The 12342-nt window shown below is 37.3% G+C and overlaps 1 protein-coding gene across 3 annotated transcripts in view; it reads left to right on the top strand.

The window, feature by feature from the left end:
* VAV3 (vav guanine nucleotide exchange factor 3) overlaps window positions 1-12342 on the top strand; it is a 159713-nt gene that overhangs the window by 94119 nt on the left and 53252 nt on the right. For 2 of the 3 annotated variants that reach the window (XM_062615909.1, XM_062615907.1), the window contains exons 16-18: window positions 602-703; window positions 2123-2223; window positions 11276-11298. In XM_062615909.1, the coding sequence (XP_062471893.1) occupies window positions 602-703; window positions 2123-2223; window positions 11276-11298 (226 nt within the window). The remainder of the gene's footprint in view (window positions 1-601; window positions 704-2122; window positions 2224-11275; window positions 11299-12342) is intronic. The other variant, XM_062615908.1, reaches the window with a different exon arrangement.

Below are 12342 nucleotides of genomic sequence, written 5' to 3'. Positions count from 1 at the left end.
TGGGTGGTATCTTAGCAGTGTGAATAGTGCTCTTCTATTTTATTTATATGTGTGTAGCAACAGCTGTAGGCATTGGGCAATGCATTTAAGAAAGACTAGCCAAACCGGTAAGTATTTTCTAGTTGCTTTTGAAATCACTTGTGTTGTTCGCTGTATTACTGCATAACTGTAATTTAACTGTTCTGAATTTTCTGCTCGTGTCTTCAAATGAGGTGTTTCTCAGTATGAGCTGCTCTTCCTTGTACATCCACATACAAAATATTTGAGAACGAAAAAAGAGTGTTCTTAATGTCTATAAAATGATCCTAATTACTTGAACAGCAATAAAAAACAGATGATGTTTGTTTTGATGTGTTGTTTTCTAATTATTGTGACAGCTAAGGTAGTCACGGGGTGTATTTTAAAGACCAGGTCTGCACAGTATCATAATTTAGATTTTTCTTTCAAGCTGTGTGATAAAATCTATGTTTGTTTTAACTCTGTGAAAAACATTAAAATATAAATAAGGCCAGTTGTTCCCGGATTCAGTTTTCCTGCTGTGAATGCTGTGTTGTGTTCTATATTTCATTGGTTTAAAGCAGATTGGCAATTTTTATTTTAGGTCAAATATACGGCCAGACTATGCAGATACAAGCTTTCATGAGTTCAAAATGCATACCTTCAGCCGTGTGACGTCTTGCAAAGTCTGTCAGATGCTTCTGAGGTAAGATTTTCAAGTTGTAGGATTTCTCTGTTGGCAGGGATAATTTCTGAATTTGAAGCAGTGTATTTGAGTCACTGTGTCTCTGATACTTCACTAACAGCTCTCGCTGAGAAACAGCTGTCTTCCTTTCAGTACAGGCGACGGAATGCATTGTTCTACATAGGCATGCCAGTTGCTTGAAGATAGCTTGGGTATCCCAAAGTGCTGCCTTGTGTTATATAGACATGTCTCTGGATATCTAAGCTGTATTGAAAGCCTGTTGGACTTAGCCTCAGAAAGTGCCTAAATCACTTTTTAAAAGATTGTTGTTTTAAGCTTCAAACATGAACTAATGTGTAAATATTGTGAGGAAAACAAAATAAATGTGAATGTTAGTATCTAATCTTTATGTAGAGATAAAATCCTTGTCTTGGAAGCTTCTGTAGTGAAGGACACTCTCATGTCCTATAGAACATAATTATGTTGTTATGAGTTATCATCTAAAGAATCTTGTGTTCCTGGGTAGCATTAAGGAAAAAGATAAAAATGGAAGACGGTGTTATACTTTCTACTGTAGTAAATAGCAGTTGCTGTACATTTTAGGTCTACTATGTTCAGTCTTGTTCCTACTTTCCTTTGAAGATGGAGGTGTCGTGTTAGACTAGGATGCATAATCACTCCAAACTGGTCAGGATAATCTTGGAGACAGAGAAGTCTAGTGTGAATAGTAAGCAGATAGATCAACTGATGGAACTCATAGAATTGCTCAGAGGTGCATGTAAAAAACCAGGTTCTCTGTTAGCTGTTCAGTGAATCATACCTGAGAGAAAACCCCATGCGCAAATCTGAAAACAAATCTATTTCCTCAGACTCAAATTCTGATTCCAGTTCATTAAGGGGAATTGGAGAACACTTAGAATAAGGAAAGTGACTCCTTATTTAGCAGCTTTTTTCCTATCCCCCTGCTTTTTTTATGAGCAGATTTAAAGTTAAGAATATTTGCAGTATAGCCTATAAACTCCTTAATGATTTAATATATGTTCAAACTCACAAATCTCTTGAAATGGATCATACTTTTCATGGCATTTAGGCAAATTCCCATTGAAATGAAATGAACTGTAGATCTATAGTAGGATAGATACGTAAAGGTGCAATTTCAGGTGTACTAGACATACTTAGCCGAAGTTGCTTTGGGCTAAATTGAAATAGATATTGTTATTCTACAAATAGTCCAGAAGAACTGTCTGGTTTTGGTTTTTAAATGGCTAGTACAGACGAAAAGCAGATGAGCTGCTTGTCACTTGTCATTTTTTCTTGAGTCTTTAAGGACTTTTATTATGCAGAACAGCAAATGACTTCTAATACCGTCTGCCATGTCTCTTATTTCCTTAATGTGTGGAATGTCACTCTAATGTATCACTATCTAATTTTATTTTACAGGGGAACATTTTATCAAGGCTATTTATGTTCTAAGTGTGGAGCTGGAGCACACAAAGAATGTTTAGGAAGATTAGACAATTGTGGCAGAGCTAATTCAGGTGGTAAGTCATTTTTATTGTTAGAATACCATTTTTAATTAGGACATAAAACTTGCTAGATATAATTAAGGTTTAATTTACCTCTAATTTGTGTTTATTGTAACATACACACTTGTGGAACTACCATTCATAAGCACAATTAGAGTTGCATTTAGAATTCATAGGGACTTTTATTGCTACTAAATTGAAATGTTCAAAAGCAGGACATAACTGCTATAGGTCAAACCCAATTTCTTTGTCAGTGTCCTATACAGCAAGGAATTGCTCTCATTTTAATCATAGACTGTTCATATGTAACGCCTACTGTATGGCACATCATTTATCATCCTTGTGGTTCTCCCTTTCTATGTCAATTTTCGTATTTTCCTCTCAGCTCCTAAGCTGTTCATTTGTGGTGCCTCAGCTTCCTCTTTCATGTCTTTGGTTTCCATGGTTTCTGTCCACTCACAATACTCACAAAAAGGTGATTGATGGCTCTTTACTTCCCACATCTAAGGATCATTTTTAAACTCTTCTATTTCCTGTTCAATTGGTGGCAATAAGTTTGTGATGCTTCAGCCAGCTAAGTCACATAACCATAGTGCTTTTTGACTCTTCCCTCTGTCTGGGTTCTTAACTAATCTTTCTAGAGATGATTTGGTGCTGATGGGGGAGGACCACAACAGACAAAGATATACCTTCCCACCCCTGAATTTCCCTCCCCATTAATACAGTTAAATTCCTATTGTTTGAATATGTTTGAAAGCAAAAAGCTGTAAGGCATGAAGATTTCTGGAAAGCATAGTTGTATATGTTGGCAAAGTTTCCAATTAGTTGTCCTTCTGGCGTCTATAAAATCTGTACAATCCTTCCCAGAATTATTTCATAATAGTTTGTGTAGTTTCTTGCATATCTCACATAAGCTACTGCAACCTCCTCCATTGGGTTATTTTATTTTTGACATTACTATCTACAGTCTTTGCAAAATGTTTTTGCAGAGATAATCTCTCTCCCACTGCTTGAATTACATCATGGCTTCCTTCACTGCTCTTCAGTAAGATGCTGCTTCAAGAGTTTTGCTTCTAGCTCTTTGGTCCTTTCAAAATGTTTAAGATTGTTCATGTCTTTGTCGCTGTTTGTGTTACTTCCTGACTTCTACTTGCCTTTTAGCTCACTGTGCTATTTGCTTGCCTCATTCTTTCATGAAATCATCAGGATGGCAGGTACTGACTTTCTGGTGCAGTCTGTGAACTTTGGTTTCTCAGTTGCTTTCCTGTATTGGTGATTATTCATGCTACCCCAAGTCTACCCAAATGACTCATCATCCAAGAACTCACCAAACAAGAAATAACCACAACAGCCACAATCATCTCCATGCTATAGAATTATTCTTTTACCTCCACCTCACATACTGCTCAACAATTATGCTCCCACCCAACTCCTCAAACCAAATAGAACAATGACATATTAACAAGTCAACTAACACCCTAATTGCCATCCTCGCTTCTCTATCTCGTACCGCACTCTCCTACAAACTTTACTACCACACAGAAACTTTGAATAACCGAAACCAAATTCCTTCAAAGCCTTAAACAAGAGTTAAGCACTCCTATTTTTCTGCTAAGATCCACAGGATACTGACCTGCATCTCCTGAATGCAATCCAGATGCTTTAATTAAGGTAGGAACTGATCTAGACAGATGGGCTCAGTCTCACAAAACTCTACTTAAGGGCTAGATGCCTAAACCAACAGGCTTCTGCCTACCAGACTGATACTCTCTCAGTGCATATCAATGAGCTTGCAACTCAATATGAACTTCACTACAGAGTCGATAAGAAGAGGAATTAAACCTCTGTAAAAATGCTTACAGCCTTATGCGTCAACACTTGGCCATCTCACCTGTGACCTTCATTAACCAATGACTATTCTCAACTACCTATAAAGATATTGGCACACTTTATCTCGTCTTTGGTGCATGGGCTTGCATGGTTCTCATAGCCCTTAGCTTACTCATATGTGCAGAACTTGGACAAATAATATTTTGCAGATGTGAAAACTGTATAAGCAATCACAGTATTTTTCATTGAAAACACAGGTTTTTCATATAACCCCCTACAGATAGCCTAAATAAAATATTTAAAATTTTATTAAAATTTGAATATTTTAGAGCAATTACATTTGAATTGATAGAGTGGAAAAGCAGTCTTCTTCACAAGAGGACTATCTTCCCTGGTGTAAACCACCCCTACTTCTTTTTTTTTTTTTTTGTACCTTTTATTTTAATTGCTTTTGTAGTTTTTATTTTAATTGTCTAGCAGGCACCCCAGGAGGCAGGAGCTTGTATTTCTATTCCTTTGTAAAGATCAGTGGACACATATGGTGCCAAGTAAGAATTGACCGTAAATGCCTAGATAACACAAAGTCTGATTTCTTGCAGTTTTCCTGCATATATGTCTAAGTAATGTTGTGGATTTATTAGAGGGGAGAAAAAACCCCAATACAGTCATGTCCATCCCTCCGACAACAACAAAAAGAACCCCCAAAACTAAATAACTTTTTTTTTCTTCATAAATAGAATAAATTATCATTTTCTAGCTTCAAATGTGCTGAGTGTTATTTTTAATTTTACTTTAAATCGTTGCCCTGATTTTTGTAAAATTATAATGTACTGTACCTTTCTTTAGTGAAATTGGAAGTAACTGGATTGTTAAGATACTGTTTTGTCTTGCATGGTGGGCTTATGTCCAGGTGTTCTCTGCTCTCTACAATCTCTTCAAACTTTTCTTTCTCTTTTCAGTCTGTTTTATTTCTATGCAAAGGCTCCCAGTTTTCTGTAGCTCTAGTACAAGATCAAAGATGTGTGTATCTTCCACCTGCTCATAAGGGAGAATGACAGGAGATGCTAGGCTATGGCTTCCTTACAGCCTGCTCTGAGAGCAGATCACAGCTGCAGGAGCAAACTCTGAATTACAATTCTTGCTATTCTCCCCCTGGCTCTGTGAGTGGAGTATGGAAGGGTTAAATATTTCTGCCCACTTTGCTGAGAATGTGTCCTTTTTCCACGTGGTGAGGGACTTTGGCCCTACATTGTTAAGTAATAACTCCTTATTTAGAGTAGGAAGGGAAATCTTGCGGTTTTTCTCTACTGTTTTCCATTTTTCTTGTCTTTATTCCATCTTTGTCTTTTCAAAGAAAGAAGTAGTAGTGATTGAGCAGTGCTGCCCATTCATAATGTGCCCTGGGTAAGGAGAGGTTTGAGGAGGAGAAGCATTACCAGTTCCTGCTTCCCCATATGGTCCAGAGGGGGATGGGACAATTCAGATTCTTTTAAATACTGGCTTTGCAACCTGTGTATGAATAGTTTTCTGGAGCTATGTTTGAAGGTGTCCTTGCTCATGTCAGGGAGTTGGAACTGCATGATCTTTACGGTGTCTTCCAACACAAATTGTGTAAAATTTAAAATTTTCACTGCATTTTGTGGAAATAATATGCTCTGCATGCACAAAATTTTAAAATAGAGTTAATTTTGATTTTTTTTTTTCCTTTTTAAATCTTTAGAGAAATTAATTTATGATAAATTCATTTTTTTCTAGTGGTGCTCCCATGTGAAATTAGCAAAGGTGGCCTGAGAGTGAGAGCATCTAGAGCATAGCCAGAATGCTTCTACAGTAGCAAAATGCCTGGGACATTTATTGTATTGCTATGTATTTCTTTTGTTTCTAGGGGACTATTATAGCCTTTTTCACAGGGTAGAGTGGACATAAAATACAATAATCCTTTTAGAAAACTGGACATCATTATTCCCCAGTCATGTGATATTAGTTACAGCCACAAATATGGAATATATATATATATATATATGCACACACTATGATAGATGTGTGGTTTGTGTAATCTGCTGTTCTGTCATTCTGGCAATGATTGATTCCAGACGCTTCACAGGAAAGAGTGATGCCCAGATATGATACTACTTTCTTAAACCTATTAAGTTTTCTTTTTGCCTTTTTGGAGTTCTAAGAGTTTTTGCATCTTGTTAATGGTTTTGCATAGCTTCCCAATTTTTGTTGATAGAAAGACCTGACTGTGTTTCAGGAGTTTTGGAACAATGAGTTCTGTAAATTTTTTTATTTGGCTTTTGTTTTTTGGTGTTTGTTTTCATAGGTTGCATATCTCACCCTGGTTATGTTTGACCTTTTTAGTTTAATGTGTGGCTTTGTGGCTTTTTGTGAGAAGAGTCAATGGGAGGTCTTGACTGGCTGCTTCTGTATGATAGATTATTTTATAACTTCTCATGACTTCAGATTACTATACTCTGTGAACTGACTAGTCTTAACTTTTTTTCCATTGTGTTTTCATAATTGGAACTTTTTCTCTACCTCAATTTTCTTTTGCGTATTGTAGATCTGTTTCTAGAAGTCTATTTGAAAAGAGGTGATCAAAATTCAAAACACTGCAATGAGAATATACCATTAGGCTTCATAAAGGCATTTTCATTTTTCTCAACATCTTCTGGCTTTGTAGTTTAAGATTTTGTTTTCTTTTTAGACCACTGAGGAGACAGTTTTGCTAGCCTTTCTGAAATGATGCTTAGAACCTCCCTGAGTGGATTAAATCTCTTTTGCTTTCATTCTGAGTCAGTTTGTGAAAATTCAAAAGACATCCAGAGACAGATGAAAGTTTTAGAATGACAAATTTAACAAGTGTCAGATTTAGATGATACACTTATGAGAGAAACATTGACAAAATCTGAAGATAAATTGCCGTGTTGTCATGCTATGCCTTATACACAAACATATGTCAGCTTTTCAGATGTTTTGCTTCAAAGAAGGACAGTTAAACAGACTGTAGAAGTTACAGTGATAATAGATGCAGAATTAATCAGTTGAATTAATTAATAGAAGACAGTATCTGTATTTATCTCTTGATGTTTTGGTTATTGTCACTGTAAATCAGCAGAGCTGGTTGAAATTTTCTCAGCTTATTTCTGTCATTAATGATTTAACTATTTTTTCCCCTGAAATGCTGCCCTGTACATGCTCAAGTAGTTTTCTGCATCTTCACATATTTTACTTTCATGCCCTATCACTTAATTTTTCTTTGACCTGAAATCCTCCATGCCCTCTCTTTTCTGCTAGTATTCTAAAGAAGTCTGTGCAACCTTAAACACAAGGCCTTATGAAACCCTTATTCACAAGGGCTATAAAATTTATGCATGTATTTTCTGACAGCTCCATTTGTGAGGACATATATGGTGTTCTTTTCTTTGGTGGCTGATGTGGAGGTCTCTTCTTCCCTTTCTACCTCTTCTGGCATCTCAGCTGCATTCCTATGCCTTATTTCCAGGCACAGCACTTTTTTACTTATCTGGTGGCGCCCTTCCTCTAGATGGAAGGGTTTACGTATGGAAATAGCTCAATAAGCATGACTAAGACATGTTTTTAGTAGACAAAGCGAGAAGCTGTCTGTCCCGTAATTCCCACTTTCATTGTACAGTTTATTCTGTGGCTCTTACAATTTTTGCAGAGGTCCTCAGGATTGATAAAACAGTATCAGTCTGCCCAGAACTTACTACAGAACTGTAGTCTGCTTTATAGTTTAAATCAGCAGAATTAACAGTTGATTTCTATTGTCGGACTGTAATTTTTCCAAGTCTGTCCAATTATATTAAGTATTTTCAGGCAAATGTTTACTGTTTCCACAGACTACTGAATATTTCAATTAGTTGAGCCGCCAATAATGGGTCTAGAATCTGAAAATATTTTGAATATTTTAAATACCATGCCAAACCCACAAAATTTTCTTCTTTATGTTGCTGTTCCCAGGGAATGTTAGAAGCATCTCTCACTGGGGAGTAAATGGGTTAGAAAAACATTAATTGGGCATTTTCATAGTAATTTTTACTTCCCTTATGCATGGTTCTTTTCTCCTTTGGATAATTCTATTTGAAAAAGTCCTACATTTCCCTGGGTGGAAAAGAAGTCTCTTCAACTGTGTGATGAACTTGAAAGTAAATGCTATCATATGAATGGGTCAAATTTAGATTTGCTTTCATATGATAATACTGATATTGTTTCATATGATAATGTTGCTCAATAATATAGTTCATGCTGTTTATGTAATAATTGCTTGATACAGCACATTAGAGATTATTTATAAAAAGCATGTATTTTTGACAGATGAAACGAAACCAGCAGCTTTCACTGTTTACCTTTTTGCTGGCTAGATCAATAGTTGCAAAATTGCTGGCTCTCCTTCAAGCCTGTCATGTCAACAAGTAAAAGCTCAAATCCCGGAATATTCATTGGAGTTATGACACTTTTTATTTAACCTCAACAAAGGTTGTGCTATGTTGCGTAACTCACCATCCTTGCTCAACCTGAACAAAAGTCACTTTGGGGGCTTGATATTTTTTGCAGAGTCCTACACTATGGTACTTCTATGTCATGATTTGCTTTTGTTCTGATTATGCAGTAACTGGCTAAATGACCGTGAAAGAGCAGGTAGTCCCACAGCTCCTTCAAAGTGGCTTGCTTTATAGTTCCTGCATTTTAAATATTTTGAATTTTCTTTTAAGATAGGAAGGTGAGTAGTTCACTACAGATCCTTTTTATTTACTCTCCATTTAGTTAGCATGTAAATCCAGCTGCTCTGTTGCATCCCTGAGGAGCACCTTATTCCCATTTTCCGATCTGTGTTCCCTCACATATTGAGGCCAGCTGTTGCTCCTGTTGCTTTTATAGTAAAATATAATTATCCAAATGTGACCCAATGGTATTATGGCCTCAGTGAATAAACAAAAACCATAAAAATTTTGCTGAACTGTGGCAGTAAAAGTAGCTTGCTGTCAGAACTGAGAACTCAATAATTTCACTGGCACATTGGTGATGAGCAGGAACTTGAATTAAAATTGTCATGTGTAAAATATTTGTTGGTGGATATCCTCAGACATCCATTTTTTCCCTAAAAATAGAAATAAGGTTTGGGTTTTTTTCCTCTTGTATAAGATTTGAAAAGAAGATCTCTCCTGAAGAAGCAATTCACATAATTCAGTAAGGAATATCCTGAAATACAGGAATATTTAAACTGTAATGAAATAACAATATAAGCCTAAGTTTTACTTTTTGAATAGACTTTCATGTGCAAACAGAGCTAATGTGTATTTTTCCCGTTTCTGATGCATTTGTTAATAGCAAAATCACAAATGACATTTTGGTCCATCAGTTACCAAAGTTTGGGGCTTTTTCCCACCCCCTTCCCCCCTTTTAATGAATTTTATTTTATGCAAATTAGCAGGTATTTTTATTAGCTGCCTGTGTAGTGATTTATTAAATCCAATTATTGTGAACTAATCCATTAGTTTCCTAATTATTTATTATGAAAAGTTTTGGGATGCTTCAATCAACAAATCAGATTCACTTCTTCCCACTGGAGGATAGAATGACACTTCCTTTTAATTTTTTGGATAAGAGATCTGCTGCACTAAATATAGGCCATTAAAAAAAAAAAAAGCACAAGTAAGGGAACAAGAAACCCAGACCCAACAGAAAACCCCACAGATTTGAAGGTTTGCCCCCCTTCAAATACTTCCGTAAATGATTTCCCTTCATGTCTAGTCATTTATAATGCTGAGAAGAAACATTCAGAGAGGTGCTTTTATTCAGATTTTGGCAAAAATTCTGGAAGCCATGTCAAATTGCCAAAGTAAATATCAAAATTATATTGAATGTGAGCAGCATTTAGGCAATTAATTCCCTCAGGCTCCTTAAGAAGCCTCAGTAGTGTACTGCATCTCCTCCTTTGGGGCTGGCTTATTTTTCTTCTTTGCTCACTATACAAATGCTAATTAATACCTTTGGAAAGGTTGTGATCATAAAAGTGTTTTCTGTGGATGACATGATGATGTGTCTTTGGCACGCTGTATGAGAGAGGCAACGGTGATTGAAAGCGTACGTGAGAAGAGAGCTCTGCCAGTGGTAAACAGGCTGTGCTTCCCCAGACCAGCCCAGAGTCCTCAGCTAGCATGCTCGGTCTTGGCATGCCTTATCATCTTCGCATAAAATTCTAAAGCCAGAGGTTTTTTTTTCCCCACACTTTGATGCAATTTTTATTATTTATTTATTTACTTATTTATCTATTTTTGAAGTAGAACAAAATCTACTTGTAGTTAAAGCATTTTACTTCATTTACTCTAAATATGGTTTACTGCTTATAAGATATTACAGTAAAAGTTTTCAAATCTGATGATGTACAGACTAGGCGTGTGCAGTTTGTGCTTTGCCTCAGCAGCATGCACAAGTGCTGGAGCGCACGCAGGTAAATACAGCTGTGTATGCTTTGAAAAGACACAGAACCAAGTCTAGTGTACACCTAAATGCTGTTACCAGATTAGACATTCAAAGAAAAATGGACAAAATACTCATTTTGTGTCTTTTGTGATGTGTAGTGGTGTATGTGTGCAAAAGTGCTATTGTCTTGATGGAGTCCTGATTGCCCACAGGACTGTATAATTTTCCCCTTGTTTTTAAACATTACAAGCGAATTCAAGCGAAAGAGGCAGATGTAACACCAATGGCTTCAGAGTTTGTGGTATACTAATGCAATGCTGAACTGCTCTTAAAAAATGTAGAAAATTTTGAGGCTAAAGGTATACTTGTTATCTTGATCTACGTTGGCATGCTGTGAAGACAGAGACAAGAGTAGGTGTGAGCTCGACTTGCAGTGAACAGCGATAGCTTTTGAATTCTCAACAAGTCAGTATTTAAAAAGTACTTTGGAAAAGTTGTAGAAATTCGTTAAGTTCGGATTGCTGTGCCGCTTCTGGAAAGTGCAGCATTAGCTGGCAGCAAGGAGCCTTCCTGGCCAGCTCAGCACAGGACCGATGGGCGGGGAGGAGAGCAGAGCAGTACACAGCAGGGTTTGCACAACAGCCCCGGGCGGCCGGGGCGGCTGCAGGTATCAGGTAGCGTAAGAAGGCAGTAGTGTTTCTGTAACTCAGCACGACACGCACTGAGATTGCTAGATAAACAGCGCACAATTTACAATCACCAATAATGCCAATTTTCACTTATGTTTCAGAACACGGGAACCTGAAACACGAGGTAAGGATTTTTTTTTTTCCCTTTGCATATAATGTTCATTTTGTCAGTGACATAAGAACTCATTTATATTGTGCATGTGCTGTTGAAGCAGGTATGTTTTTCTTTTGTGTTCAACAACAGATTTCTTTAGGGTGGTGGCAAATAGAAATTGTCTAAAAACCAGTGGATTCATAATGAAATATAAATGTATTCTGTTCAAAGTGCGAGTCAGTTTTCGGTTGGTATGGCTTAGTGCTGAGAGCACTGGAAGGGGTAGAGATGAGTTGTTTTTTAAAGTTACAGGTAAAAAACATACACTGGTATCTAGATATGTACTGTTCCTAGACCAAATGTGGCAGTAGAGTTAAAAGTAGCCTCTCATTTTCCTTTTTAAATACTAGTGAGTCCTGCTGGAATACTAGTGTGCCAATCTTTGCCATGCCAGACTGCGGGGTGATGGAATATCAGCAGGGCAGTGTTTGCCTCTTCATCTAAAAAGACTTTAGTTGTTTTAAAGCTATCCATTGAGTGATTATGGAGTTTCTAGAATCTGGAGAGAATGGTAAAATGGGCACTGTACAGAGAAGCTACCATGGTGCACATAGTGTACCTTACAGTCAGGCCAAAAAGGCCGTAAGCTACCCTGGGATGTTTTCTCCTCTGGTGCCTTTCCACTGTAGTACAGAAGGGCATGGCAGCTGGGTTTTGTCTGCCACCTCTGATAAAGGAGAGGCTGCGCTTCAAAAGTAACATATGATAGTTTCCAGTGTCTATTTTAGATCAGTAGTTCATGGTAATAAGCTGTTTGAACTACTTAAATGACATGCTGCTTACGAACAACATATGAGTGTGTATGTTACTTCTCTCCATAAGCGTCTGTATTTGATGCTATCACTAACACAGGTGATGGAATCGGAAGGATGTTATTGCTGACATGACTGGTGCAGGGGGATTCGTGGGCAGGGCTGACCACATCTGTGCTCGGTGATGCTTGAGCTGTTTTGGTGTCACTGTGACCCCTGGCACCCTCTGGCAAGCTCCTTGGCCACAGGCCTCCAGGGGAAG

The sequence above is a fragment of the Pezoporus occidentalis genome, unplaced genomic scaffold (assembly GCF_034315485.1).
Source record: "Pezoporus occidentalis ecotype Australia unplaced genomic scaffold, CSIRO_AGI_Poc_V1 ctg186, whole genome shotgun sequence".
Lineage (NCBI taxonomy): Eukaryota > Metazoa > Chordata > Aves > Psittaciformes > Psittacidae > Pezoporus > Pezoporus occidentalis.
Note: the sequence above shows the minus strand (reverse complement) of the source record. Positions and strands in the feature narration are given on the sequence as shown.